At 42.6% G+C, this 27,182-nt stretch overlaps 7 protein-coding genes across 13 annotated transcripts; 4 read left to right on the forward strand and 3 right to left on the reverse strand.

Annotated features, from left to right (window-relative positions):
- LOC6506687 (heat shock 70 kDa protein cognate 1) lies at positions 1-4,038 on the forward strand. Of its 2 annotated transcripts, none has more exons than XM_014909381.3 (3): positions 1-137; positions 313-528; positions 2,169-4,038. In XM_014909381.3, exons 2-3 carry the CDS (start codon positions 324-326, stop codon positions 3,878-3,880), a joined length of 1,917 nt encoding a protein of 638 aa, XP_014764867.1. In that variant the 5' UTR covers positions 1-137; positions 313-323; the 3' UTR covers positions 3,881-4,038. The 2 variants fall into 2 exon arrangements, with proteins under 2 accessions (XP_014764867.1, XP_032309811.1); XM_032453920.2 differs by having other exon boundaries at positions 319-528.
- Positions 4,039-4,172: 134 nt separating this feature from the next.
- Positions 4,173-18,619, reverse strand: LOC6493271. Of its 6 annotated transcripts, none has more exons than XM_032453919.2 (8): positions 18,102-18,617; positions 11,394-12,532; positions 10,251-10,397; positions 10,029-10,190; positions 9,696-9,872; positions 9,457-9,585; positions 5,674-5,966; positions 4,173-5,542 (listed from the first exon to the last, which is right to left on the reverse strand). In XM_032453919.2, exons 2-8 carry the CDS (start codon positions 11,851-11,853, stop codon positions 5,366-5,368), a joined length of 1,545 nt encoding a protein of 514 aa, XP_032309810.1. In that variant the 5' UTR covers positions 11,854-12,532; positions 18,102-18,617; the 3' UTR covers positions 4,173-5,365. The 6 variants fall into 6 exon arrangements, with proteins under 6 accessions (XP_032309810.1, XP_032309809.1, XP_014764300.1 ...); XM_032453918.2 differs by having other exon boundaries at positions 9,427-9,585; XM_014908814.3 differs by having other exon boundaries at positions 9,367-9,585.
- On the forward strand, positions 13,199-13,804 carry LOC6506688 (nucleolin). The gene has a single exon (XM_001957376.1). The coding sequence runs from the start codon at positions 13,199-13,201 to the stop codon at positions 13,802-13,804; it is 606 nt and encodes a 201-aa protein (XP_001957412.1).
- Positions 18,620-19,075: 456 nt separating the features above from the next.
- LOC6506689 (digestive cysteine proteinase 1) lies at positions 19,076-21,440 on the forward strand. The gene is made up of 3 exons (XM_001957375.4): positions 19,076-19,254; positions 19,633-20,622; positions 20,685-21,440. The coding sequence occupies exons 1-3, from the start codon at positions 19,206-19,208 to the stop codon at positions 21,293-21,295; spliced, it is 1,650 nt and encodes a 549-aa protein (XP_001957411.1). The 5' UTR covers positions 19,076-19,205; the 3' UTR covers positions 21,296-21,440.
- Positions 21,441-23,004: 1,564 nt separating this feature from the next.
- Positions 23,005-23,601, forward strand: LOC6506691 (zinc finger protein with KRAB and SCAN domains 3). The gene has a single exon (XM_001957374.3). It carries the CDS (start codon positions 23,005-23,007, stop codon positions 23,599-23,601), a length of 597 nt encoding a protein of 198 aa, XP_001957410.1.
- Positions 23,602-23,801: 200 nt separating this feature from the next.
- LOC6502839 lies at positions 23,802-24,776 on the reverse strand. Its single transcript, XM_001957373.3, has 2 exons — positions 24,170-24,776; positions 23,802-23,812 (listed from the first exon to the last, which is right to left on the reverse strand). The coding sequence occupies exons 1-2, from the start codon at positions 24,774-24,776 to the stop codon at positions 23,802-23,804; spliced, it is 618 nt and encodes a 205-aa protein (XP_001957409.2).
- Positions 24,777-25,039: 263 nt separating this feature from the next.
- On the reverse strand, positions 25,040-27,162 carry LOC6493270 (GATOR complex protein NPRL3). Its single transcript, XM_001957372.4, has 2 exons — positions 26,936-27,162; positions 25,040-26,876 (listed from the first exon to the last, which is right to left on the reverse strand). Exons 1-2 carry the CDS (start codon positions 27,067-27,069, stop codon positions 25,103-25,105), a joined length of 1,908 nt encoding a protein of 635 aa, XP_001957408.2. The 5' UTR covers positions 27,070-27,162; the 3' UTR covers positions 25,040-25,102.
- Positions 27,163-27,182: the final 20 nt, after the last annotated feature.

A 27,182-nucleotide genomic window follows, 5' to 3' on the forward strand; every position in this document is an offset into this window, starting at 1 on the left:
AGCTGCAAAGAGAAAAGGCACTCGAATTCTTCCGAGTCTTGACCTTCGTACTGCTCTTCCTGATCATATCCCTATACCTGTATCGGTTCGCCTTCTAAAGGACGAGGACATCAGAGGCGGCTCTGTGGATTATTGTGGTGAGGATTACACAACATTGATTTTAATTTCAATTTCGATTTAGATTTCGATTCGTTTCGTTTCGCCTCGTCTCGTATCATTCTCATTCTCGTTCTCGATCTCTGGGGGCCTTGGATCGTACACCACACACTCACCCTGCATCGCGGCGGCATCATCGTCTTGGTCTAATTAAAGCCGCAGCAAAGATGCCCAAATTACCAGCAGTTGGCATTGATCTTGGTACCACGTACTCGTGTGTCGGTGTCTTCCAACATGGCAAGGTGGAGATCATCGCCAACGACCAGGGCAACCGCACCACGCCCAGCTATGTGGCTTTCACGGAGACGGAGCGTCTGATCGGTGATGCGGCCAAGAACCAAGTGGCCATGAATCCCAACAACACGATCTTTGGTGAGTCGCCACTAGCCACTAGTCCCTCTCACTGTCCTAGTTTCTGTCTGGGGTCCTTGTGAGCAATCTGGTTCAATTACTGGCAATCTTTTCATGAATGAACTGCGCCCACATTTTGTTTATTATATCGCATTGCATTTATTTTAAGAAATTTTCACTCGCTGGCGCCAAACTGCAGTTGCATCTCTGCCACATTTTGATGCACAGAGAGAAATAGGGGGACTTTTTATAGGAAGTACTTAATAGACACGAATTAGAGTCTCATTCAAAGAGGGTCTTAAAGCCTTAAATGAGTTAAAAAGTCTTAAAAATGCTTAGTGACTTAAACATATTTTTTTTTAATTATAAATATTTATTTCTGTGTATATCCTAGCCAGAGATCACCCCTCATCCATTGACATTCTCCCCGTAATTTTTTTTGTAGTGACACTTCCACTTGTTGTGTCAGCTCATTTGGTTTGCTTTTCTGCCAGTGGTGAGGCTTTCTCTCCTGGGGTGAGGTTGATGATGCGGCTCCACCATCTCCCACTGGCCACCTCCACCTCCTCCTTGCCAGCAGAAACTGTTTGCCATGTTTATTGGCATCATTTGTGGCGACTAAATATATGAAAATAAGCCTCACTGCAACCTATGTTATGGACTGTCAGTGGTATTTGTTTTTACAAAAAATATCTTTCGTGTTCGCTGTGGAATGCTGCTGAATATTCTAGCGAATTTCCTAGGGCACTGAAATATGTGGACTTTCTATATGTTTTTTCTTTGAAAGGATTAATATTTATTCTATATGATGGCTAGAAAAACATGAAGTATATTTTTAGAAAGATGGAGTGTTTAGAAAGATGTGTATAAAGCATAAAAATGAAAAATATATTAACAGATAATTTAGATTCATAAAAACAAAATTATTAGGAGGAAATTTACATTTAAATTAGCAGTGTTTATACATAGAATTTAATGCTTAGGAATGCTTTTCATTTTAAAATCTTCTATCAGTCAAAGGAGAGGAACTTGAGTATTTTTAGAATAATGTTAAAATTACATAAATAATATTTAATTCCTTTAAAGGATATTTTATCCTTAAGAAAATAAAGTCTTATATATTTTTTCTATCACTCATTGTTCTTAATAATTGAAATTTTGAAGTAATATATTTATGAAATTCAATTCAATTATATCCATTCATTGTATGGATATACGGGTCGTATGAGTGATTTTCCTTAAAGTCGAACTCTTAGGCATTATTATTAGAATAGCATTGAATAGTATTTCAATTTGTAATTAAAAGTTGTAATATTTTAACGTACATGGAATAAATATAAAAATATATTGAAATTTCTTCATTTTATTTTTCAAAACATACTCATATTCCCCTCCTTTCTGAAGATTTCTGGAGAAGATCTAATAGAAGTCTTCTTTCTCTTTTTGTATTTTCAGTCTACGGGGCTGCATAGATAACGTCCCCCATAGCCTAGAAAGCAGATAGGTCAACCCATAAAACACACACACAGCTACAAATGCCAGATATACACCCCAAACACCCACATAACCCGTAAATGTTAGCCAATAAAGCGAATCTGTTGTCCAAATGCTCCTAGATTGTGTTTCAATTGGATTCTGACCGGTGTGATTCTGACTTGCAGATGCCAAGCGGTTGATTGGGCGCCGGTTCGACGATGCCACCGTCCAGTCGGACATGAAGCACTGGCCCTTCGAGGTTGTCTCCGAGAACGGGAAGCCGCGCATCCGGGTGGAGTACAAGGGCGAGCGGAAGAGCTTCTATCCGGAGGAGGTCTCTTCGATGGTGCTGACCAAGATGCGTGAAACGGCGGAGGCCTATCTGGGTGGCACTGTGACCGATGCGGTGGTGACCGTGCCCGCCTACTTCAACGACTCCCAGCGCCAGGCCACCAAGGACGCGGGTGCCATTGCCGGGCTGAATGTGCTCCGGATCATCAATGAGCCGACGGCAGCTGCGATAGCCTATGGATTGGACAAGCAAGGCACCAGTGAAAGAAATGTCCTGATTTTCGATCTGGGTGGCGGCACCTTCGACGTCTCCGTGCTGACCATCGAGGATGGCATCTTCGAGGTCAAGGCCACCGCCGGCGATACCCACCTTGGCGGGGAGGACTTCGACAACCGACTGGTCACTCATTTTGTGCAGGAGTTCCAGCGGAAGCACAAGCGGGATCTGGCTCAGAACAAGAGGGCCCTGAGACGCCTGCGGACGGCCTGCGAGCGGGCCAAAAGGACACTCTCCTCCTCCACTCAGGCCAGCATCGAGATCGACTCCCTGTTCGAAGGTGTCGACTTCTACACCTCGGTGACCCGGGCCCGGTTCGAGGAACTGAACGGAGACCTGTTCCGGGGAACGATGGATCCGGTGGCGAAGGCCCTGCGGGATGCCAAAATGGACAAGGGCCAGATCCACGACATCGTGCTCGTGGGAGGGTCAACTCGGATCCCCAAAGTGCAGCGCCTGCTGCAGGATTTCTTCAACGGCAAGGAGCTGAACAAGTCCATCAACCCGGACGAGGCTGTGGCCTACGGAGCTGCCGTCCAAGCAGCTATTCTTCATGGCGACAAGTCGGAGGCCGTGCAGGACCTGCTCCTGCTGGATGTCACTCCCCTATCCTTGGGCATTGAGACTGCCGGCGGGGTTATGACGACGCTGATCAAGCGGAATACCACCATACCCACCAAGCAGACCCAGATCTTCACCACCTACGCGGACAACCAGCCGGGCGTGCTCATCCAGGTGTTCGAAGGCGAGCGGGCCATGACGCGGGACAACAACATCCTGGGAAAGTTCGAGCTAACGGCCATACCGCCGGCTCCGCGGGGTGTGCCCCAGGTGGAGGTAACCTTCGACATCGACGCCAATGGCATCCTCAATGTGACGGCTCTGGAGAAGTCGACGGGCAAGGAGAACCGCATCACGATTACCAACGACAAGGGTCGCCTCTCCAAGGACGACATCGAGCGGATGGTGAACGACGCCGAGTCCTATCGGCAGGCGGACGAGGAGCAGCGGGACCGGGTCAATGCCAAGAACCAGCTGGAGTCCTATTGCTTCCATCTCCGCTCCACCCTGGACGATGAGCAGCTTCGTACGCGTATCAGCGACACCGACCGGGAGACAATCCTTCAGCGCTGCAACGAGACCATATCCTGGTTGGACTCTAACCAGTTGGCGGAGAAGCAGGAGTTCGAGCACAAGCAGCAGGAGTTGGAGCGCATCTGCAGTCCCATCATGACCAGGTTGTACCAGAGCGCCGGCATGCAACAGCCTCCGCCTGCGCAATCGGGAAACTCTAGTGCTGGTGGACCCACCATAGAGGAAGTGGACTAGGTCCTCCCAGGCTTCTCCACCGCGTGATTTCAAATATTTTGTTCAACAAGCCCCCAAAGTACATCGAATCCAATACATACATTGAATTCAACATTTTTATATTTCAAAATTGTTTGTTTTGCCTAGAAATTGCAGAAATATAAAGACCAGAAAATTAATATTAAATTATATATTTTGGGAGTGAATTTTTCAGAGTAAGAACGAAAGAATATTTCATGGGGTGATAGGGTTTTAAAGATAGGAGACTACTGTCTCTAAATCTGAAATAATTTATATATTGTAATTAAATCAAAAACATCACTTTTTCAAAACACAAAATTGCATTTATTTGTATTTACTCCCAATATCAACCAACACTGAACTTCAGATATGTGCCTACTCGTCGGATGTACCATATAGTAGCTTAGTTAAGTACAAATATACATAGAGTTATGCATATGGCTTTGTATAGGTGTGTAGGTTTGTGTTTTACATAACGCTCATACTCTATATAGAACGGATCAGTAGTAGATAGGATACAACAAATTATGGAACCAAACAAGGTACGGTAGATAGAACATCAACACTACGATCAACAACCTTGGTATCAAATATTAAATTATGTTACAATCGCGGGGATTAGTAATTTACAATTTCAGCTACGCCTATTCGATTATTGTTTTCGGTTGAAACGCCTCTGTAGAAAAATTCGTAAATCGTAAACTAAAATTGACTAACATTTCCATAATTATTCCTAAAAGTAAACATAATTATTTCTCCTTCTAGGGGACTTAGACTACCCATACATATCTTTTGATCTTCGAACGTGGCGATGGTTTAGCATAATTATTGATTTTTTATCTAGAACGAACTGGCATATATCCCCATAGAAGAAACTACTGTTGTATAAACCGATTTTCCATATATATAAATTCATCTTGTGTATATTATATCAGTACTATCTCATACTAACGATAAACTGTAGACTAAGTTACTCTAATCAATTCATCTCGATCTAAGTGAAAAGCCAAGCTTACGGACTCAAAGGCTTAACTTATACTTATTCCCCCTCACTTGGCTCTCATTATTTATCAATCATTTATTATCATTTAGGTTTATTTTTTATTGGAATTATCGCTTGTATAACTTCTACAAAAAACTGTATGACAATACACACACACGTATAAAATGTTTCGATTAACTAGAGCTCCCTACCGCAATATGATACACACAAAAGGCTTCCTATTTTGAGAACTCGTATGTGAATTTTTCCTAAGACTTACGCCCTAATATTTACGCCTATTTTTTGGGGCTACTTACTATGTTACACATAATCTATAGTCTAGACCCTAGACTAATTAGCACACACACGTTTCACGTTCACCGTTCAATTTGCATTCAATTTAATTAGCAATTACCGCCCATTTCCTAGTTTGCAAATTAAATGAGAAATCTTCGATTAACTTACAAACTAATTACAACTCGGGCCTAACTTTAGCATTTATTTTAGAGGGCCTCAGTCGAGGAGCTGCAGGGACCGTGGTATCCGTTCGTGCTAGCGGGGGAGCAGTTCGACTGGGCGGCACTACCTCGCAGAACAGCTCCCGGAGATCCAGTGGATCCTGCCCCCGTTATCTGAGGCTGTACTAGCTGCTTGAATGTAGTCTCCAGCCTGGGGGGATACTAGAATATAAAATAGTATATATATTACAGAGAGGTTGAAAATCTTTCAACGAATCCCATGTGTTAGTTCCCATTAATTTTTCCCTCGTGTGAATTATAGCCGGCATTTATCATCCGGTGCCATAACTCACCTCCTGATTCTCATCCAGCGATGGCAGCAGCTCGTCCAGCGAGTTGGGCGTTAGGGGACTGGGCGTGGCCATGGTGACGCGACTGAGGGCGCCATGCTGGAGCAGTGCCTCCCCAATTATGATCTGCGGCTTGTTCTGGGTGAGATGCTGCTGCTGCTGGAGCCGCGCCAGGCGCAACTTCATCTCCTGCCGGATCTCCTTCTGCTGGACCTCCTTCTCGAAGCGCATCATACTGTAACTGCGCACCGAGGAGCTCGTACTGTGGACCGATGCTAGACTTGGTCTTCGAGAACCTGCAATTCAGAAGTGGAAGAGACAACACCAGGAGAGTCAGCACCAAGAACATCTTTATGTATTTCTAGGATATGGGGTTGCTGTATTCAAATCAAATATGTATTAAAAGCAGTTTGTTGGAGTAAACGGCGTGTCAGAGTAAAATAGTAAGAGTTGTACATGAAGGAGCGGAGGAGCAGAGATGCAAAGCCACAGCGAAAGTTCAATCCAAAGCGTTCTTATTGGAAAGTATAGTATAAAGCGAGTGCAAACAGATTTATAAAAAATAGAAGCTTTTTAAGATTTACAGCTTTACTGAAAATATTTCCTATTCTGATCTTTAGTATTTTTGTTTTTTAAATAGACATTAAATTTAAAAGGCTTTCTTTTAAAAAGAATAATATATATTTTTATGGCAGAATTTATAAAGAAGTTCTTAAGAATAGAACCAAATTGAATTCTTATATTCATTTTCGAAAAATCGCCATCAAAACAAACTAACTAACTATCAAAAATTTCATTACAAACCAAATTACCTAGTGGAGTGAAAAATTTGATTCCTAATTTCCTTAATCCTAAGTTATTTAAAGGAAAAAACTATTATCACTTTTTTGAAAAAATGTAGAAGAACCTCTCCTTAAAAGTAATTTCGATTAAAGTTTATTTCAAAACTGATTTTCTCAAAAAGGATGCTGATGGATATCTAAATCTCTCAAATTTATTATTATTTTAAAAGATTTTCAAACTTTATGAATAACGTTACTCATACGCCCTGTTGTTCAACTACTTGACCTTCTCCCTGAAGGCTTAAGTCTAATTTCCAAATTCTATTGTTGTTCAACTACTTGACCTGCTCCCTAAAGCCTGAGGTCTAATTTCTAAATTATATTTACAAAACAGGAAAAGCTGTCCCCCCAAATGCCTTAAAAGATAGTACCCTTTTATTTTTGGAGGAAAAGCAGATAAACATGAGTTTCAAACAGGCAAAGTTTGTTTGCTATTTCAACTTTAAAAATTCAAGGCTCATAAGAAGAAGAAGAAGAAGAGGAGGAGGAAGAAGAAAAGTAGATGAAGAAGAAGAAGAAGCAAAGGACATTCACATATAAAGTTGCGGGGTTAACATACATACTATATAGACATATATATATGTATATAGAGAAGGAAAATTTTCATATTGTTTATCGATTCGTATTTGTGTGTGTGTGTCCAGGGTGTGTGTGTGGGGGGTGGGAGGTGTTAGTGTGTTTGTGAAAACTTTGGGGACTCATCCAAATAAGTTCAGGCAAAGGTCAGCCGTATGGTTGAGTGGCTCGGAGAATCCTGCCAGCAGACAAGTGTCCTTAGCCAGCTGCCAGGATGCATGCATTTTCAATTATGTGGGTTAGTGGGATTCCTGTGTGCTTGTCAAATTTTTTTTTGGAGTTTTTTGAATATTATATTATATATTTGCTTAAAAAAATCGGTGTACGGCTAAGAATATTGTGTGGGGGTGTGTTGGAAAAAGTTGGAAAAATACGATTTCCTATGGACATAGTAACCGCCATATTGCTTCAATATCATCTTGTCGAAATCTTTATCTGCGGGTCTTACATTTCATTTCAGGCATTTCTGGAATTCTCTGTTGAATTGTCATTTAATCACTCTCCATATTTATTTATTTATTTATTTATTTTGCTCTTGGTGCTTGTGTGTTTATGTGTGTAGCTGTATTGGTATGTTTGTGGTGTGTGTTGTGGGTGTGTGTGGGTAAGTAAAAACAATTGAACAATTTGGTAACTGGAAACAAAGGGAGCTCGGAAGCACATTTAACATCGATCATCAAAAGTAAACACAAAATTCAGTTCTGTGGTCTGTTGTCTTCAACTAGAAATAAATCTCAATGTAGTACTATGTATACAAGCAGAGGAGATGGGGGTCTACCAACGCCAATAATGTACAGAAATCAAATGTCTCACAGTGAACAAACACAATTAATTCGAGAATGAATGAAGAGCCTAATTTACGAGTTTGTAATGAGTGTCCATCCACTGATATTTATGCAATGAGGTAACTGGATACTGAAGAAGTTCTATCATACATCGCATATATGCATGAAGAAATTTTAGATAAAGAATTTTAGATGTCTTAGAGGAGGGGTTCTTGGTTATTGATTTAGTTGGGAATGAAAAGGATATTAAATACTAAATAAGGATATTAAAAACAGAGCTTCTTGAAGGATATACATATAAGAAATATTTTCAATTATATAATTAAGAAATACTTTCTAACTCAAAATAATCAAACCATAAAAAGGTAATTTAATAAAATACAATAATATAATACATAAAAGTATACATATATAATAAAAATAAAATATTAAATACTAGATTTAAATATTAAATCAATATTTCAGAACAATCAGAATAGAGAAATAATATTCTTTTTTTCAAAAATAAAAATATTTTTCAGATTTTAAGATTAGAGTTAAGATTATAGAGATCTATAATCAAACCTATAATTTTATTAAAATAAATAATAAAAAATCCAAAAGAAACTCTAAACTATAAAGGACTTTATGACATTTGCCTTAAACAAGAATGGATGCAATAACGGAACAATTAGGATTAGCATAAAATGTTATTTCTGTTCTGTCACTGTGGGTAGTGTCACTGTTTCTTTGCTTCGAGTGAAGACATCGAGGAGGATGCGAATGTGGATGCAGATGACCAGGCAACACTCTTGAACAATGGATGCTGGATGAGAAAATGGACGTGGTGGATGAGAGGTGATGAGGTCTCGGCGACTGAGTTGGATGATTGAGTTGATTTACCGCAAATCGGGGCGTTTCACTCGCCGGCGTGGGCAGTGCGCCAATTTGCAGATGCTGCAGCTCGGCGCCAGTGGCATAGCAGCCGCTGGAGTCGCCGCCAATGGTGTCAGCATCGCCGACGCCATAACCACCGCCACCAACCACACCGACATAGCCAACACCACCACCACCCAGACGGGCATGTGCATGAGGGACTGTGCTGCTGGGTTCTGTGCTATGCGGTGGAGGACCGTACTCATCGTCCTCCTCATCCTCATGGCTACCACTATTATCAATGCCATTCATGCCCAACAGGGTCCTAAATCTATCCTGATTCTTCGACCGTCCCGGCGACAGCTCGAAGCTGAGCAGGTACCGCTGGTGGTTAAGTTGCTTCTGCAGGTGGCGGTTCATTGAGATAGTGCTCTCGCAGCTGCGGCACCCGCTCCCGCTTCCGCCGCCACCCCCGATACCGCCACCGCCACCGCCACTGCCATTCTCGTCGAGATCGTCCCGGGAATGCTGACTGCATCCAGCTCCGGATGTATGCCGAGACGAGGCACGCGAATTCTGTTTGGACACGGCCGCTATGTGACACGATATGAGCAATATGGCGGCCGATCTAGCCGCACCTGTACGAGACGTCGACACGAGGATGCCCTTCGAGCCACCGCCGGCTCCTGCGACGCTACCTGCTCCTCCGCCGCCGACTCCAGCCCCACCTCCGGCCGCTCCTCCACCCAGTCCGCCGGACGAAGCTCGCCGCCCGTGGCCATAGGAGCCGATGGATCCCGTCGACCGAATGCTGGACCGCGAAGACGGACGCGCCGAGTGAACGGTGAGCGGTATCCCTAAAAGTAAGATTAAGAGATATAAGATTTAAGCTTAGAAAACTTTTATAGAAAGAGAGAAATCCTTATAATAATAGGAATAAGTACAAGATAGAGACTCCTCCTCTTACCCGTATCGCTGGAGTAGAGAATGGGCGGTGCAATGCTGGCATCTCCGTAGTTTCGACTCCGCGGATACTTTGTTTTGCTAAACAGATGCAACACCATGCAGATTAGTCCTGCCAGGACAGCAATTCCCGTGGATACACCCAGCAGAGTGGGCAAATCCGAGCTCAATTCACTGAGGTCTGTAAAGGATTAGAGGCAGAAGAAATATATATAATCCTGAAGGATTTCCATTTATTATGAAAATAACAAGGAAAAAAACAAATCAAAAAGGGTTTGTAAGAAGTGATAATCCCCTTGGAAGGATATTGAATTTAAAGAGATATCCTTGGCCTCACCTGGCGTACAAAAGACGCGTCGCGTTGGCTTCACATAACTGACCGAGTGGAAGCCACTGACGCACTGGCACATCGCATTGTGACGCACCTGAACACAAAGGGAGTTCTCGTCGTTGTAGATGCACGTCTCATCGTAGAAACACTGATCGCCTAGTTTTTTAGCTAAAAAATAACCAAAATTCTATTCAAATTGAATGTATAATTTAAGAGAAATGTACTTACGTTTGGCGCAACCCTTAATCAGTCCTAGCTGCACGGGATAGTTGCGCTCACAGGTGCAGGTGTGGGTCTCCTTGTCGCAGGACACATGCAGCAACTTGACGTCACATTTCAACTCGTTGCACGGAGCTCCAATGTATTTACCCTTTGCTGCAATGCGCCATGAGAAATTTGCATGAGAAATTAAGCCCGGCAAGTGAGAATGTAAGGCAATTAAAATGTTCAAGTCCCCAATAAATTAGAGCTCGTTGAGCTTTTGGGTTGAATTTGTCCTTAAACGAATTGGTTATGTAAGGTTATTAGCCAGCCATCCAGTCAGTTTTCCAAAATATATCAGCAGATATTATTTGCAATTTTGGCAATCTATTTATTTGTTTATTTGGTATTTGGAATTTGCATTTTTGTGCAAATTAAATCAGCTCATTTGTTGCCCAAACATGCAATGCAATTCCATTAAAATCCAATAATATCCGCTGCCACTGAGCCACGAACAGGACCTGGTTCTGTGCACCAACCAACACCACCATCTATTACAGAGAAGGCACGGAGCCGTTGCCTTGTGGTATTTTGTAATTCCCGCATCATGGCCATAATAAAATGGATGAACCATGAATCATATCGCACAGCAGCCAAGTGCAGCTGCATTTGCGGCAGATGCAGTGCCAGGTGGACGGCGAGTGCCAAAAATAAAAGTTAAACAACAACAAGGATGAGGACGTGGACGACTGGACGACTGAACGAGGACCAGCATGGCCAGTGGATGTTGTGCAATTTATGGCTTCCATGATCTCAGAGGAGCAGGAGGAGGAGGACACCGCAAAAGGTCGATGCGATGCGAAACTCTCACCAAGAGTATTATCAACAAAATTTTTATATATTTTTCCACAGCAACCAAAAATATTAATTTTTAAAAGTGGATAAAAGGTAGAACAGATGGGATTAGAGAAAATTTAAAAGCTAAAATGAAATTTGCATTCAATAGGTATATTTTTGTTACCTTTTTTCTATAGAATATAAAATAGAAGCCCCTTCCGGATGGGCAAGTTGCAAAAAATAGGTCAACTAAATATCACTCATACGCCATGTTGCCGTTAATAATATTTTTTGAAACTTGTTTGTTGGGAACTTTAAATCCCAAAAACTCACCCGACTTATTATTAAGCAAGGCCTCCAAATCATCGACTTCATCCGGATAACTGGCATCGTAGTCATCTTCAGGCACATTGGCAGCTTCACGTTTCCAAGCACGTTTCTCCACCAGGTTCTCCCGCAGCTTTTGGCCCTGTTCGTATCCCAAATGCTTAGCCGATGAAAGGTTTACCATCGCGGGCATAACCACAGTTCCCAAATCCGAAGCCGAAGCCGTGGCAGATACGGAGACCGAGACGGAGGCGTGGAGCAGCAGGAGGCAGCCGTAGAGGAGCATGACCTGACCCAGCTGCATGACCATCAACTGGCAGCCGTGCTGCTTCTGGGCGTGCTCAGGTTCGGCCTTTTGTTGGTTGGTGTTTGGTTGGTGTTGTGGTTGCTGTTGATTTTGGGGCATCAGTTGCAGCGCCATCAGCTGCAGTCGCTGCAGTAGAAAGGGCAACGTTAACTTCGCCATTCTGTCATTTTCGCACCGGCTTCTCAACAGACTCGCAATTGTTTAACAACTTTCGCCATTTGGCCACAAACTTTCCTAGCAGCAGTAGCAGTTCCCAGCAGTTCCAGTTTTGTCTCGTTGGTTTTTGGCTCGAGTTTCTGTGTACACTTCCGTTTGCTCAGCGGCAGAGTGGTTGAGTGGTTCAGTGGCTGTTTTGGACAAATTGGCCGACTCCCGGTGCACATTACGTATACGTCATGCGACCCGTTCTTGCCTTTGCCGTTGCCTTTGGTTTTGATTTTGATTTTTCTGCTGCTGGTGCTGGTGGTAGTACTGCTGGTAGTAGTGTTTAGAGGCCTTGTCCCGCCTGCCGCTGTCAAGTGGCAAGCCTGCCAGCTGCCTGCCCTGCATGATAATTTTATATAATTTTCGTTAGCTGCTGCAAAATTGTGGTCGTTCCTGCAGTTTCTGCCGTTCCTACCGTTGCGGTCATCAGCGTCATCATCTTCGAGTGACCCACTAATGTGTGTTGCATGTGCAACACACACCCGCCTCCTCCTCCTTCTCCACCTCCTCACCGCCTACTGCTCTCACTAATGCCTCTGCTCCAAGTTGGGTATTAATTCCATGCAAGTTTAGGATTTATGGCACGAACTTTTCAAATCTGGGTCTGGGTGGGTCTTCGGCTCGTTATCCCAATCTGAAATTGCACGGAAAACGGGTCAAACATATAAATTTGAGCTTCTATTAAAATAATCATAAATAATTTAAGCACTGCGTGCCATAATACTCGTGTATTACCAGCATTTTAAAAACGTATTTAAATGTGAAACAATTTTTGCAAGTTTCTGAATATTTTTGTAGGTGAAGAAACGTTTATTTTTAAACAATCTCATATTTAATTATTAAGAAACGGCTTATTAAATAAAGTCTGCAATGAAGCCTGCAAAGATAATGTTATTAACCCAAAATGCCCCCAAAAGTATTCCATAAAATGTGACTAGAATAATTCTAAATGGTGGAACTCTGTTTCCAATCATTTTTAAAATTGTTTACAAGAATATTTCTACCAGGAAGCGATTAATATCTCAAGATTTATACTTTTATGTTGAACTGCTTTCGTTGTATTTATTTTGTAATACTGAGATGGCCAAAAAGAGACAATAAATAGCACACACAGGTGTTCTATACCTCTGGCATGAAATTATAAAATTACTAACCAAATATTTACTTCACAAATAAATAAATACTCAAACAAAAAAGTTAATTTATTCTTCTCACTTTTTGATGCCGAAAAAAGCTATAAATACTCCGAATTACTCTCATTTCTATTCAGTAGTCTATTAAACCTGAAGTCTGAATTAAAATGAAGGTCCTTTGGGTGCTGGCATTGGCTTTTGTAATTGTCGCCGTGGCTGGTGATGATGCTGATTCGGAATACGATTCGGATGAGTACGACGATGACTATTACTACGACGATGACACCACTGAAGCTGGATCTGTAGCTGCCACAACCACAGAGGCAAGCGCCGCTGTCCCCGCAACCACCGTGGCAAGTGCCGTTGTCCCCGCAACCACCGTGGCAAATGACGATGCCTCCGAGGACTACTCTGGAGAAGGTGATTCTGATGGCGATGAATCCGACTATTATGACTATGAAACCTCCAGCGAAGCCGAGGATGATTCCAGCGATGCTACTACTCCAACAAAATCCACCAAATCGGGAGCGAAAAAGGCTAAGAATGGCAGGAGAAACGGCGGAAAACGGCTTCGTCGCCGCACCACTGCTGCCCCAAGACGTCGCACCACAGCGGCTCCAGCACGTCGTCAAGCAGCTGCCTCCCCAGCCGCCAAGAAGCAAACGGCTGCGGCCAAAAGGACCCCAGCAGCTGCAGCCAAGAAAAGGCAAACAAACGCGGCCCAAACCAAGAAGGCCAACACCGCCACCAACAAGCGCAAGCGTTCAGGATAATAGAAAGGATTCAGTTCAAAAGGATTACGTTAATGATCCGCGATAATGTCAGTAAAATGTAGTTTCCAAAAGGGCAATAAAAATAAATAATAAAATAAAGTCACTTAGAATTGTCTTAAAGAACTAAGAGAATCCATGTTTGTTTCTAAAAGATTCTAACATAAAAAATTAAGAGAGTATCTGAATTTTTATTTTATTTATTTACCTCTTATTTGTCTTTTTTAAATAAATACAATACTATAAAGTATAAAGAAATAGAACACACACAGGTGTTCTAAGACTCTGGCACTTAATTAAAGAATTGAAAATTAAATATGTACTTTGCAAAAAATTGACAAAATTTCTCTTAATTTTAATGCTTTGGACTTATATTGTTACTATTTAGAAATTCATTCCTATATGGAAGCCTAAATTCCCTTTTGATATCCCTATTTATGTATTTTTAAAAGGATTATCATAAAATGCCCCTAAAAAAAGGTATCTATCATAAATTTCATAATTTAGGTAAAGATGAGTAACTAACTAGTTAAACACAGATGATTTCCACCAGCAGATGTTAGAAATTTTTAGTGAATAAATACAATCCCCTTTTATTTGTCAAAGATGATTAATGTCAGGTCACTGGATAACAAACAGGACTAAGTAGGACAACATTTACTCAAGAGCGTGTGTTTCACATTAACATATTCATTCTGTTCCGATACTCTGGTCCTTTTCTGTTTCTACTTAAATAAACGCCAATAGAATCTATAAATAATAATTACGTTCCTTTCGACATACAAACATAGTCGGATAAATGCACAGAGACACTTAATTACTGATGTGCACAGGCGGGGCGACAATTGTTTAATGAAAACAATGGGGGGCATATAGAAGGGATAGCAAGAGAACGCCATCGACTGCCGCAATGGATCCTTTGTTTTCAAATTCAAAGCCAGTATCCTGACAGTGGCATTGCCAACTAAAATCCCGTGTATCTAGTGCAGCATGCCTCACATAAAAGCCACTTCGCATCCAAGTGTTTGTAAGCCCGAGAGAGAGATACCAGCCTGCCACACACCCATACTCTCATACCACCCGCTGCGGCAGCTTAGTGAGGCAAGTGTGGCAGCAATCTGAATCATCGTTTTAGTTTTTCATTGCTAACTCATGGCAGCAATTCCCAGGATCAAATGGGGTACATAAGGTCATGGGGAGCAAGTCCTTTTAAGATAGAAATTATAAGTCTTTGTAGGCCTATATAGTTCTATAGCTCGATCTTCGTGTTATATATTTTAGAGTATTTCTTATTAGTAAGTAAAAAGAATATCCTTAACAGGTAACCCAAAAAGTCTTAACCATGATATCCTGCCATCCTTACATACACAAATGCATGCCGTGGGCTGACGGAAAAATGGATCTGGGATCAGAATGGAAAACAGGAGGAGGTGGCTGTGGCTGCTGTAATTTCTGCTGGTGATGCCTTAAGAGGATAATGTGATAATGTGCGCTAAACAATGAACAATGCAGAAATGGCATAAAAATAGCCAGAAGTGCTATATGAAGTGGGTCGGAGCAGGAGCAGGAGCAGTAGCTGGGGCAGTAGCTGGGCGCCGACAAGCAAAAGAAATAATAATGGAAAGATGTGTTTGGCTATGAGCATGATAACGACGTGGATGATGGCGGTCTGTTGGTGGTGTTGGTCTTGTTAGTACTTACGATGAGGCAAGTGCCAGATAGTATATGCAGATTGTAGGTGTGGCCGCTGACGTTGATGAGCACATCATCAGATTCGAAGACATTTACATGTTTTCAATGAAAGCTTCGAGTGTGGAAAGATTGTGCCACAATCTAGATTCATATTTAATGATTTTGTGACGCTAAACAAATTATTACAGTGGATTTCACTTAAATAATCCCAATTTTCATCAAAATTTTGCATAAAACAATGAAAGGCATAGAAACACCATTCATAGTTGGTCCCACGTGGCGTATGATTAATATCAATCATACGCCATGTAAGCCACTGCTCTCTTCACTTCAAAACAGCTAAACTGCAATTAAAGTTAAGTTGTTCATAACTTTATTTAATTATTCACTTTAATGAAGCAGCAACCACTTCTCCATCTGTCAAATAATTCTATAAAGTTTTCCTTGTGGGCTGCATAATTTGGAAAACAATTTGCATTTCCTTTACAGCAATTTATTTCTATTCTTCTCGGGCTGAAGTAGAGAGAAACTAAAAGTTTCCGCACTCAAAAGAAATTTTCTTATACCAGGCATTTTAGTCGACAAACAGAAATACCTGCATATTTTTCAATCCGGACAGGTGGGGGGGTAAGGAGAGTGTTTATGTAATTACTGGCACGTTTAAAAGCGGAAACTTTTCGGTAAGTAAGTGTGGAAAAGGGATGGGAGGCAAAAGGATGTAAATAGCAAAGAGCAGAGCAATTTATGTAAGTGCGAGATATTTTTATGTCTCGGCGAACCATTAAATGTACATAATGCAATTTTTGCCCAGCACTTTGCATATAAATTTCCACCGGCTGAGCCGTAAACTGGAATAACGGAAACGCAAGTCCAATAACAAGGGTTCCGCATTGGCTTTGGCAGGGGGACTGAGACGGATAGATGGTAGCGGCTTAGTGGACACTACACTGAGACAAATAAAATTCACAAACATTTTATTATTTTAAATGAAAAACAAACCACTTAAAATTTTAGTTGCCTACTTTTAAGAGTATATTTTTTTGTCGCAAAAACTAATTAAAAATTAATGACTTGGAAAACCCATTTACCCACCCATTATTACTTCGAGTGTAATCCTTTTATAATCCAATCACCATTTTAATGAGCTTTGCGCTGCGTTCCGCAAATTACACTATTTTCGAATAGGATCAAGTACTTCCTTATAGCATGCATATTAGCATTCTCCCAACGGCACTCACCTAGCATTATGGCTATCAAAATATTGGATTGTTCGTGAGTGATTTGCGAACAGAGTACTTGATATTTTCCGAGTGCACACTACTGCAGCGGCGATGTGAATGAACGCAATTCTGGATGCATTTGTATGGCCGAAGGGCGAAGCAAGGGCGGGCGGGAGGAGGTCAAAAGAAAGAAATAGGGGGGAGGGCAGTGTTACAGTAACGGTATCGAAAGGAACTAACATCGTCACAACTTGCTCTCTCTCTCGCTCGTTTACCCGCTAACTCTCACTCTCACGAAAGCGGTGCGCCGGCCCCCAGAGAGTGGTTGATAGGACTAGCGGTACATAGGACTATGCGAAACATGCACGTGTTGGTGTATTTAAAGGTACGTGTGTGTGTGTTTCTGTGTTTCTGCTTTTTGGCACTGATAAAGGCGAATCTAACCCCCCTCTCACATGCCCCCTCTACAGTCTACCTAGTTGGGATTCGGCCACGGCTTTTGGCTTCTTATGTGTCGCCGATGCCGTTTTAAATGTAGGTTACACACAGCGACCACAAATCACGTACACACACACAAACGGACACACGGACACACCGACACAAATGCATATATGCAATATATTTTAGCACTTTCCGTTTCCCTTGGCGGGTGTCCTGCACTGGGGTAATAAAAGTTTTTCCCTATTTTCAGCGACTTTATAGCTGTATATTTGCTTTCAAGTGGCCGACTTTCAGTGTAGCTTAAGTCAGCTGGATGAGGTATATTCCATTTTGTCGGAAATCAAAGTTACGTACTATTCAAAAGGACGAAAAATGTTAGGGGTTTTAAACACAAATTTTATTAGTATAAAAATTAAAAAACAATATAATAGATTTATGAATATTTATTAAAGAAATCTTTATAAAAAATAACAATATGTTTAATAAAAATAATAATCGTATAGATTTTTATTAAATTAAATTAATAATTTATATTATGAGTAAAAAATTTAATTTTCTCTGCCTACTTTCTTCAGTTCCTTCTATATCTCTCCACATACATAATTCAAATTGTTTTTGTTGACTTTTTGATGACTGGCTGGGTGGGGGTGGGAGTGTCCTGCAGAGTAGCAGCATAGAGAAAACATAACAACAACTGTGACAGGGGCAGGAAATGCTCCGACATGCCCCTAATATATACATACACACAGCCATGTACTCCGGAGTCGGGACTATAGTATACCTTGTATGTAAAATGAATACACAGATGTAGGTTCGTCTATGATTCCTTGTCAGGAGTGTACGGACCCGCACAACAAAAACAATATTGGCCGCCACCCCAGTCGCCCCCCAGACGACCAATCAGCGGGAAATCAAAGTTTGATTTAATTTTCAGCCAAGCTTTATACCTTTTGTGGGCTCCTTGCTCCTTGCTCCTTGCTCCTCCAGTGCCAATTACCGAAACATTGTAATCGCCCACGAATTAAAAGTTTGAGCTTTAATCATCAAACTTGGGCACTTTAATCATTTAACTTTTTTACCAATTTGCAGTATTGCAAATCCACACCACTCTCACGTCACACACACAATACAATTCTTTAAAATTTTAATGCAATTTTAATTGCGACTTTGCTGGGTTGGTTTACATTAATCCACGTCTTGCACTTGGCCGTTTATACACACTCCCATGTCAGATATCTGTGGGCTAGTGGGCTGTCTAGTCCACGCTACAAAAATCGCCGTGCCAATTAAAACTCGGCCCGTCTGTGACCCGTGCGAACTGCGAACTGAACGGAACCGAACCAAACGGCCAGATACCGTTACCAGCGGCACCAATAACGGTAAAGGACGATGCGTGGACGAAGACGATGCTGCTTCTTCGGTGGTGGAATCACATCTGGCCGTGGCTCTCATTTTAAGCCCCGCTGAGAGGAATAAGTTGGCAAAATTAGGATGCAGAGAAAGGAGCAGCAAGGAGCTCCTGATTTTAAATCAGCTGTTTTTCAATTTGGCTATTACTAGCTTATATTTAAAGAGTTTAAAATAGATCTATAAATATCTCATTTAAAATAAATTACTCATACGCCACGTATTACAGTTTTAAATAACTCTTTTTATTCGAAACTTATTATTTATAAGTATCAAAAAATAGTCCCTTTTCTGGTTTAATTTTAAGAATAATAAATATAACTTTTAAACTAAAACCTTCGAAAGATTTAAAAAGCTTTTTGGCGCCAAAGCGTTATCGATAACATTTAAACCCAAAACCCAAGAAAACCCTAACCGCCACAGGGCGATTCGTGCAATCATTGGGGGAGTAGAAAACGCTTCGGCTGAGCACCACTGATATAAATATATATATAAATATATATATATCTATATAATCTATTAGACGGCCCCTTGAGCCGGCAGAACAGTTTAATTTCTCGAAGAAAAAGCTCAGATTGAAAAGTGATCGCGATTGAGAAAGTCGAGGTTCCAGACATAGTTCTAGTGTTCTAGTTTTCCACATAATGCGAGTGGTGTTAGCCTTAACCCTCCTGGTGGGCCTGATATTATCGGGTAAGTTACATTAGAAGGAAAAAAAAATCATATTTAAGCAAACAAAGAATTATATATATATGTATTTTATTAGATTGTGTGAGTTGCATTTGAAATTAATCAGTTACACACTCAGGTACATATGTATTAAAATGATAGAAGCTTAAAAAATGTTTACTCAAGAATTTATGTTTATTCTAAAATAAATCTGGAATAAAAACAAAACTTTGTACAGTTCTGTTAATAGATCTGTGATTTTAATATGTAAATATGTCAACTATGGCGTGAGCTTGAATCCATAATGTCGACCCTTTACCGTTTAAGCTTTTAAAGATGATCCCGTTCTTTATTTACTGTATTAAATTAAAATATTAATAAATCTTCTTATTGTAATCTTAGGAGATGCCACCAATCCACCAAAATGGGATCCCAACTATATTGTGAAGGGAACTCTGTACATTCCATACGCTGAGATCGCCGAACCCTTCTATGCCTGGTATGACAAGAACACAAGACGCTCCCGCATCGACTACTACGGCGGAATGGTGAAGACGTACCAATTGGCCGGCGAGGGAGACTTCGGTACCATGCTGAAGCTGGCACCCATTACCACCAAAACCGAGACGAACAAGCTGACCTGCCTGCAGGTGAACGGCACTAAGAACGAGGCTGTGCAGATCCAGAGCATTCTGCCGGATGCGAAACCCTTCCAGCTAGTGGGAACCGAAACCTTTTTGGGCTACACCTGCGACAAGTTCCGGCTGGAGTCGGTCATTGGTCAGAAGAAGAATGTGTACACGTTGTGGGTGCGCTACAAGAAGTCGCCACACTATCCGGCCAGCCGAATGCCCATCCCGGTGCGGTACGAAATGCGGGGCTATAACACCCTGTTGGGCTCCCACTACGACCACTACTACCTCGACTATGACAGCTACGAGCACGACGACATTCCCAACGAGGTGTTCGAGATCGATGATAGCCTGCAGTGCGTAGGATTCCCCGGACCGGGCACCGGCCACTTTGCCACCTTCAACCCGATGCAGGAGTTCGTCAGTGGCGTCGATGAGCATGTGGAGAAAGCCTTCCATCACTTCAAGCGCAAACATGGCGTCTCCTACAATAATGATAAGGAGCACGAGCACCGCTTGAATATCTTCCGTCAGAATCTGCGTTACATTCACTCCAAGAACCGTGCCAAGCTCACCTATACGCTGGCCGTTAACCACCTGGCGGACAAGACCGAGGACGAGCTCAAGGCGCGACGTGGCTACCGATCCTCCGGTGTCTACAACACCGGAAAACCCTTCCCTTACGATGTGCCCAAGCACAAGGATGAAATCCCGACGCAGTACGATTGGAGACTCTTTGGAGCCGTCACGCCCGTAAAAGGTAACCTAAAATAAGTCAGTTTACTCCATGAGTTTCTGGATTTAACCGTCACCCCTTCTCAGATCAATCTGTCTGCGGATCCTGCTGGTCGTTTGGAACCATTGGTCACCTGGAGGGTGCCTTCTTCTTGAAAAACGGAGGCAACCTGGTCCGGCTATCGCAACAGGCGCTAATCGATTGCTCCTGGGCGTATGGAAACAATGGCTGTGACGGCGGTGAGGACTTCCGCGTCTACCAGTGGATGCTGCAGGTCGGAGGTGTGCCCACAGAAGAGGAGTACGGTCCCTACCTGGGACAGGATGGCTACTGCCACGTCAACAACGTGACCTTGGTGGCACCCATCAAGGGCTTCGTAAACGTGACCTCCAACGACCCGAACGCCTTCAAGCTGGCTCTACTCAAGCACGGACCACTGTCGGTGGCCATTGACGCCTCACCCAAGACCTTCAGCTTCTACTCCCATGGTGTGTACTACGAGCCGGAGTGCAAGAACGACGTGGATGGACTCGACCATGCCGTGCTGGCCGTCGGCTATGGCACCATCAATGGCGAGGACTACTGGCTGGTGAAGAACTCGTGGTCCACCTACTGGGGCAACGACGGATACATCCTGATGTCCGCCCGGAAGAACAACTGTGGCGTCATGACCATGCCCACATATGTGGAAATGTAGGCGATCCCCTCTCACTCTCATCGTTTCGATTTTCTGTAATCTTACTTATTTTCCCGCCCCGAGGGCGTTAAATACGCAATATATATACATATATAGTGCCGATGTGCACTCTTTTGTAATAAAAACTTGTTTTTCTTATCACTGAGATGGTTGAAATTCTATACATAGCCCCACTAAGTTCGGATTGCACCATTGGCTTCCCTCCATTGCCAAGACGCGATAGTAAAAAGACAATGACCTGCGACAACATGAACTTTGCCTCAGTATTCTGCAAAATAATTCCACTAAAGAATCAAACATTTGTTGGCAAAGATATAGGTTTTATTGAATTATCATGCATTCCTCAACATTTTTATAGGGAATACTCTCAAAGTAATGCACTTTTAACGAGATTTGTTAACAAAATCGTTTGAGCCTTCCCTTAGAAGGATCTTAAACTTAGAAGGCTTTTAAAAATGGGATCAATATTAAATGCTGTGATAATGACCTTTCATGCAAAACAATTTAACAAAAAATCGAAAAAAAAATTAATCTTCAGGTTTTAATGCAGATTTACGGAGAATCGATCCATTGTTTAAGGTATCCCGCTCAAGAATCAGATCATTATTGGCCAAGATATAGCCATCGCAGTGGCTCATAATGGCCCTCCAGACATTTTCATAATTTTTACAAAAAATCGAAAAAATATTTTGCTTCCAGATTTTTATGCAGATTTGTGGAGAATCGATCTAGAAATCGATTAAGGTATCCCGCTTAAGAATCGGATGAATATTGGCAAAGATATAGCCTTCGCAGTGGCTCAGAATGGCCCTCCTGGCATTTTTATAATTTTTGAAGGGGATCCCCCAGGAATTTTTACAAAAAATCGAAAAAATATTTTGCTTTCAGATTTTGACGCAGATTTATGGAGAATCGATCTAGAAATCGATTAAGGTATCCCGCTTAAGAATCGGATGAATATTGGCAAAGATATAGCCTTCGCAGTGGCTCAGAATGGCCCTCCTGGCATTTTTATAATTTTTGAAGGGAATCCCCCAGGAATTTTGACAAAAAATCGAAAAAATATTTTGCTTTCAGATTTTGACGCAGATTTATGGAGAATCGATCTAGAAATCGATTAAGGTATCCCGCTTAAGAATCGGATGAATATTGGCAAAGATATAGCCTTCGCAGTGGCTCAGAATGGCCCTCCTGGCATTTTTATAATTTTTGAAGGGGATCGCCCAGGAATTTTCACAAAAAATCGAAAAAATATTTTGCTTTCAGATTTTTATGCAGATTTGTGGAGAATCGATCTAGAAATCGATTAAGGTATCCCGCCTAAGAATCTGATGAATATTGGCAAAGATATAGCCTTCGCAGTGGCTCAGAATGGCCCTCCTGGCATTTTTATAATTTTTGAAAATCCCCAGGAATTTTCACAAAAAATCGAAAAAATATTTTGCTTTCAGATTTTGACGCAGATTTGTGGAGAATCGCTCCACATTTATATTTAGCCCTTTGAAAGATTATTACATCTTACTATACATTAATATTACATCTAAACGAAGCTATATTTTTAAATAATTTCGCATTCATTGCGATATTTTTAGGATCTTTTTTATATCCTGCCATCTATCCCTGGTTGTGGCCTTTTCACTTACTCCATTACGGTCACACTAATCGGAGGAATTTATTTGTTAACCATTTTTAAATTGGAAATAAACTTAATGACGGACTTGAAGAAAATGTGCCGTGTCTGCATGGCAGAGGCATCGGTCCTTGTAAAACTGGACAAAACCACAAAAATCACCGATAAGCTGTCAGAGGACCTCAAGAACTGCAATGAGGCGGAAGTGTCGCCAGGATTTCTGCTGCAGGAATGCAGTGGTGGTCCCGTGGAAACAGGAGAATTCTTCCCTCAGGTGATGTGTGAGCTGTGCATTAAAAAACTCAGGCAGGCCTATCTGTTTAAGAGGCGCTATAAGAGGAGCATGGAGACCCTAAGAATGATGAAGACGGAGGCGGATGACCACGAAATATGCGACTTATTGGAAAGTGAAGATTGGGAGCTGATCGATCGCATCCAGAGGGAAAACGTGGAGTCCGAGGAGAGCAAGGAAGTAAACGAATGCAAGGAGATAGAAGTCAAGTTGGAGGAGGATCTGGGGGAGGAGTTCATTGAGGAGCCAAAGAAGATGTTTAAATGCCCCGACTGCCCGTGTAGCTTCACCGGAAAAGCCCACCTAACATCCCACAGACGCACTCACAATAAGGCACCAAGAAAAAATCCGACACGTGTTAGACGACGTCCAGTTAAGGACTAAAACATTCTGATGAGACCATGACAATCATTAGTTCTTTAAGAATTTATTGACATTTTTCAAAGTAAACCAAAAAATATTGTATTTTTCAAGACTTAGATTTAAGCATTATTTTAAGTATAAACTAAAGTTGTGTTATAAACAAAAAATTCGATTCTATATTCGGTTTAACAAAAACATGGTTGAAATTAAATTTTAGCATCTTAGGGGAAGGCTTGCGATTAAGTCTATATTTAATCATATAAGGCACACAAGTTTAATTTCATTTTTATTCTTAATTATTTTTCATTCTTAAATTTATAACATTTACTATGCCTTTTCGGGACATACGGTATTCCGGTGTGAAAGGCCATATGCTTGTTAAGTTCTATCTTCTGTCTACACTTTTTGTTGCATAAAGAACACTTGAATGGCAACTCTTTGGTGTGGGTGAGATTGTGGCGCTTGAGGTGGCCCAGCTGCTTGAAGGCTTTCGGGCATAAATGGCACTTATACGGTCGATCTCCGTTGTGCGTCCGCTCGTGAATTTCCAGGCTACATTTGTATTCATAGGATCGCGGGCAACTCTTACATTGGTACATTTGTGGCCGCTTTTCTTTGACTTCTTTCTGGGTGAGAGTCAGTTGCTTCTTTTTGGCGAACTGTTTTTGATCATCTCTTGGAGTTTTGCTTTTGCGGAGTGCACTTGTTTGAGAACGACGGGAATCGTCGGAGTGGGATGTTCTAATCGAGTATTCGGGATTAGATACACTAGAAGACTCGAAGCCGCTTGTGGCCTCTGGAGAACCGGCGTAGGGTGAGTCTAGATCCTCTGGATCAGGATCTTCCACCTCTTGTTTTGGAATCATTTCATTTTTATCTTCTAATTTCCAATTAAAATCGTCAAAATCTTTCATGGCAATATCGAAATCTTTTTGTATGCGTAGCGCCTCGGTGAAGTACATGTGGCTGTCCTGGTATTGGCGCCTCAACCGGTGGGCGTTCCTCGTAGCCGCCGCGCAATCCAGGCACACGAACTGCGGCATGCCGTCCGAGCGGGTCACTTCGCAGCCGCTGCACAGCATCAGCATTTGGGCCAAACATGGCTCTGGCTTATGTTCAGGCAGCAGGGCGGTCTTCGCACTTGGTGCGAAGATATCCACCTGGCAGTCGGACTCTGCACGACAAACTCGGCACATTTGCGTGAAGCTCATCGGCAAGGATTTAAACTCAAAACCTTCAAGAGTTTACGTTTATGAATGTAGTTTAAGTGTGACCGCGAAATTATTGATAAATTACAACGATAACGATAAAGTGACCGATAAAATACCGAAAATACTAATATTCGGCATCCAAATATACCAACAAAGGCGCTAAATTCAAAATTCACAATAAATGAAATTGTTTGAATTTATAGCAGATAACTTCTTTCAATTTAAATGAATTTTATTCCACAGCTAACTATAACAAACAATCATTTATTTTATCTGTATAAAACCCTTTGGAATGCTGATTATGAGCCAAGCTACTTGGTATTGTACATGGAGGCTATAGCCGGATCTTCAGTCTCGTAAATAATCAAAACGTCGCGGAACTTGTCGAGTAGCTGCAGCAGCTGGGAGCGACGTAGATTTTCAAAGTACATGATCTCCTCCAAGTGGTGTTCGCTCTTAAAGTACCCCATCTGGTAGAGCTTGACCAGCAGCGAGAGATCATCGACGTTGGAGGAAGCTGGAATACGCCGAATGGCAGCACGATCTGGCTCACTAAACACCTGCAGCAGCTCCTTGAGCTTCTGTTCGTCTTCTATCGAGTCTAGGCTGTCGCAGTTGTCCGTGCTCATGGAGGCGGTAATGCTAAAGTTAGACTTGTGGCTGGATGATGGCTGAACGGCAATGTTGTCAGAGGCCAGCGAAGATTGCTCCTCAGAGGCTTCTCGCCGATGGAGTCCACCGATTGAAATCGATACAGAGGACACGGGCACGGGCAGCGGTTGACTGTACATGCTTAGCATGGAGCCATCGTGAAGTTCGTCCTGGTCTACGTCTGCATCTTGTTCCTGCTCCTCGTCGCTGGGCCCATCCCGCAACTGTTGGCTGCAGGAAGCGGAAGCAGAGTCCCCGAACTCGTCCTCGCTGGGCATAAACTGCACATACGTGTGCAGCTGCATGAGAAGGTGGTGCTGCAGCATCCAAATTACCATCTGGGCGAGGATGCCTTGGCGGGCCGGCTGCTGTAATGGTGTAGTTAGATGACCAATGCTGGTGGGCAGCGAAAAGTCCGAGATAACTTCAAAGAGCGACATGCCGGCGAATCGGGTCGAGAACTTCTCCACCAGATGAGATTTTGTGTGGAGTGGCGCATCTGGCGCAATGACGTACACATTAGTTTCGCACAACGGATAGATTATAGTGGCCTTGGCCCAGTACACAAGGTGCGAGACCAACTTGTAGACATGTTCGATGCTTAGATCTGCCTTAGAAGCCATACTTTGCAGGCTAATCAGTGGATTATAGGCATCGACCAGTTGCCACAGCATTCGAGCACCTGTCGGAGGGACGCAGTCCAGCAACTCAGCAAAGTCTACCAGTAACAGCATGCCGTGATAAGGTTTTAGGGCACGAAGACAGCGGTCTATAGTCTCCGGATCCACCATGCTGCCCTTCTTGTGCAGTTGGTGCGCCTTGGCCGGCAGGCAGAAGCAGAGCGTAAGGTTGTGGTTTAAGGATGTGCTCAGCAAGCCCGTGTTGCTCAGGTCGTGAAAGATTGAGCGCAGCGATTGGGCTAAAGTACAGCGCTCCGCTATCAGTGCGAGCGTATCCTCCAGTGGCTGCTGCTGCTGCTCGTCGTGGGTGCGCGCCATTTGTGCCGTCTGCTCGGTGAGGTAGCCGCTACTCTGCTCCTCGAACTTCAGCGCCAAACCTAAGCGCTTACTCAGCTCATGATAGCACTTAACTATTGAATAGCTGGCCTGTGCGTTCAACGCAAACACAATATTTATCAGCATCTGCTGCTTTTTAGAGGGATTCGCAGCTATCGTCGAACTTGTCCCAGTCCCTGCTCCAGTCCTGGAGCCTTGCTCCTTATGAGGAATTAGGGTGGGGTGGCTGACGAAACGCACGTCGTTCAGCTTGAGCTCGAACTTTTGGTTGCACAACTGCGGCTTGACAGCGAACAGTGCGGAGAGCACATCGTCCGCAAAGCCCTGGAGCTGGCCCTGTCCAGACTGGGAGGCAACCACCTGAGATGGGGTCTGCAGCAAGTCATCCACATGCGTCACAGCGAAGGGATTGCGTTTTCTGAATGAATAAGCATTGGATTGATTCAGTTGAGACTCCCTAAAGCACCCAATCCGCACCTGGACTTGCGCTGATCCTCGCTGGCCGTTTTTGCCTGTCCCAACGTCTGATACGGATACCTATAAAGTAGGCGGTCTCCTTTGCTGTCAAAATATACCAGAATGACAGCCAAGGGATTGACGTTTGCCTCCATTTTAGAACGTTACGTTCCCAAAATAAAATATTTTCATTTGTCGAAGAAAGATCAGTGCTGTAAAAAACATAAGTTTTGTGCAAGTGTTGATTAATTGTCAGTGTTGCCAGAAA

Source organism: Drosophila ananassae, chromosome 2R (assembly GCF_017639315.1).
Source record: "Drosophila ananassae strain 14024-0371.13 chromosome 2R, ASM1763931v2, whole genome shotgun sequence".
Taxonomy (NCBI): domain Eukaryota; kingdom Metazoa; phylum Arthropoda; class Insecta; order Diptera; family Drosophilidae; genus Drosophila; species Drosophila ananassae.

What these genes read in the sequence shown, in the direction of transcription:
- LOC6506687 (XM_014909381.3), top strand. Translation starts at nt 324, where the DNA reads ATGCCCAAATTACCAGCAGTTGGCATTGATCTTGGTACCACGTACTCG. An exon ending in TCCCAACAACACGATCTTTG is followed by an intron (nt 529 to 2,168) that starts GTGAGTCGCCAC and finishes TCTGACTTGCAG; the next exon opens with ATGCCAAGCGGTTGATTGGG.
- LOC6493271 (XM_032453916.2), bottom strand. Translation starts at nt 11,853, where the DNA reads ATGGCGAAGTTAACGTTGCCCTTTCTACTGCAGCGACTGCAGCTGATG. An exon ending in CTTGCTTAATAATAAGTCGG is followed by an intron (nt 10,398 to 11,393) that starts GTGAGTTTTTGG and finishes GGCGCATTGCAG; the next exon opens with CAAAGGGTAAATACATTGGA. An exon ending in ACGCGTCTTTTGTACGCCAG is followed by an intron (nt 9,873 to 10,028) that starts GTGAGGCCAAGG and finishes AATCCTTTACAG; the next exon opens with ACCTCAGTGAATTGAGCTCG.
- LOC6506688 (XM_001957376.1), top strand. Translation starts at nt 13,199, where the DNA reads ATGAAGGTCCTTTGGGTGCTGGCATTGGCTTTTGTAATTGTCGCCGTG.
- LOC6506689 (XM_001957375.4), top strand. Translation starts at nt 19,206, where the DNA reads ATGCGAGTGGTGTTAGCCTTAACCCTCCTGGTGGGCCTGATATTATCG. An exon ending in GGTGGGCCTGATATTATCGG is followed by an intron (nt 19,255 to 19,632) that starts GTAAGTTACATT and finishes TTGTAATCTTAG; the next exon opens with GAGATGCCACCAATCCACCA. An exon ending in AGCCGTCACGCCCGTAAAAG is followed by an intron (nt 20,623 to 20,684) that starts GTAACCTAAAAT and finishes ACCCCTTCTCAG; the next exon opens with ATCAATCTGTCTGCGGATCC.
- LOC6506691 (XM_001957374.3), top strand. Translation starts at nt 23,005, where the DNA reads ATGACGGACTTGAAGAAAATGTGCCGTGTCTGCATGGCAGAGGCATCG.
- LOC6502839 (XM_001957373.3), bottom strand. Translation starts at nt 24,776, where the DNA reads ATGTGCCGAGTTTGTCGTGCAGAGTCCGACTGCCAGGTGGATATCTTC.
- LOC6493270 (XM_001957372.4), bottom strand. Translation starts at nt 27,069, where the DNA reads ATGGAGGCAAACGTCAATCCCTTGGCTGTCATTCTGGTATATTTTGAC. An exon ending in GAGGATCAGCGCAAGTCCAG is followed by an intron (nt 26,877 to 26,935) that starts GTGCGGATTGGG and finishes TTATTCATTCAG; the next exon opens with AAAACGCAATCCCTTCGCTG.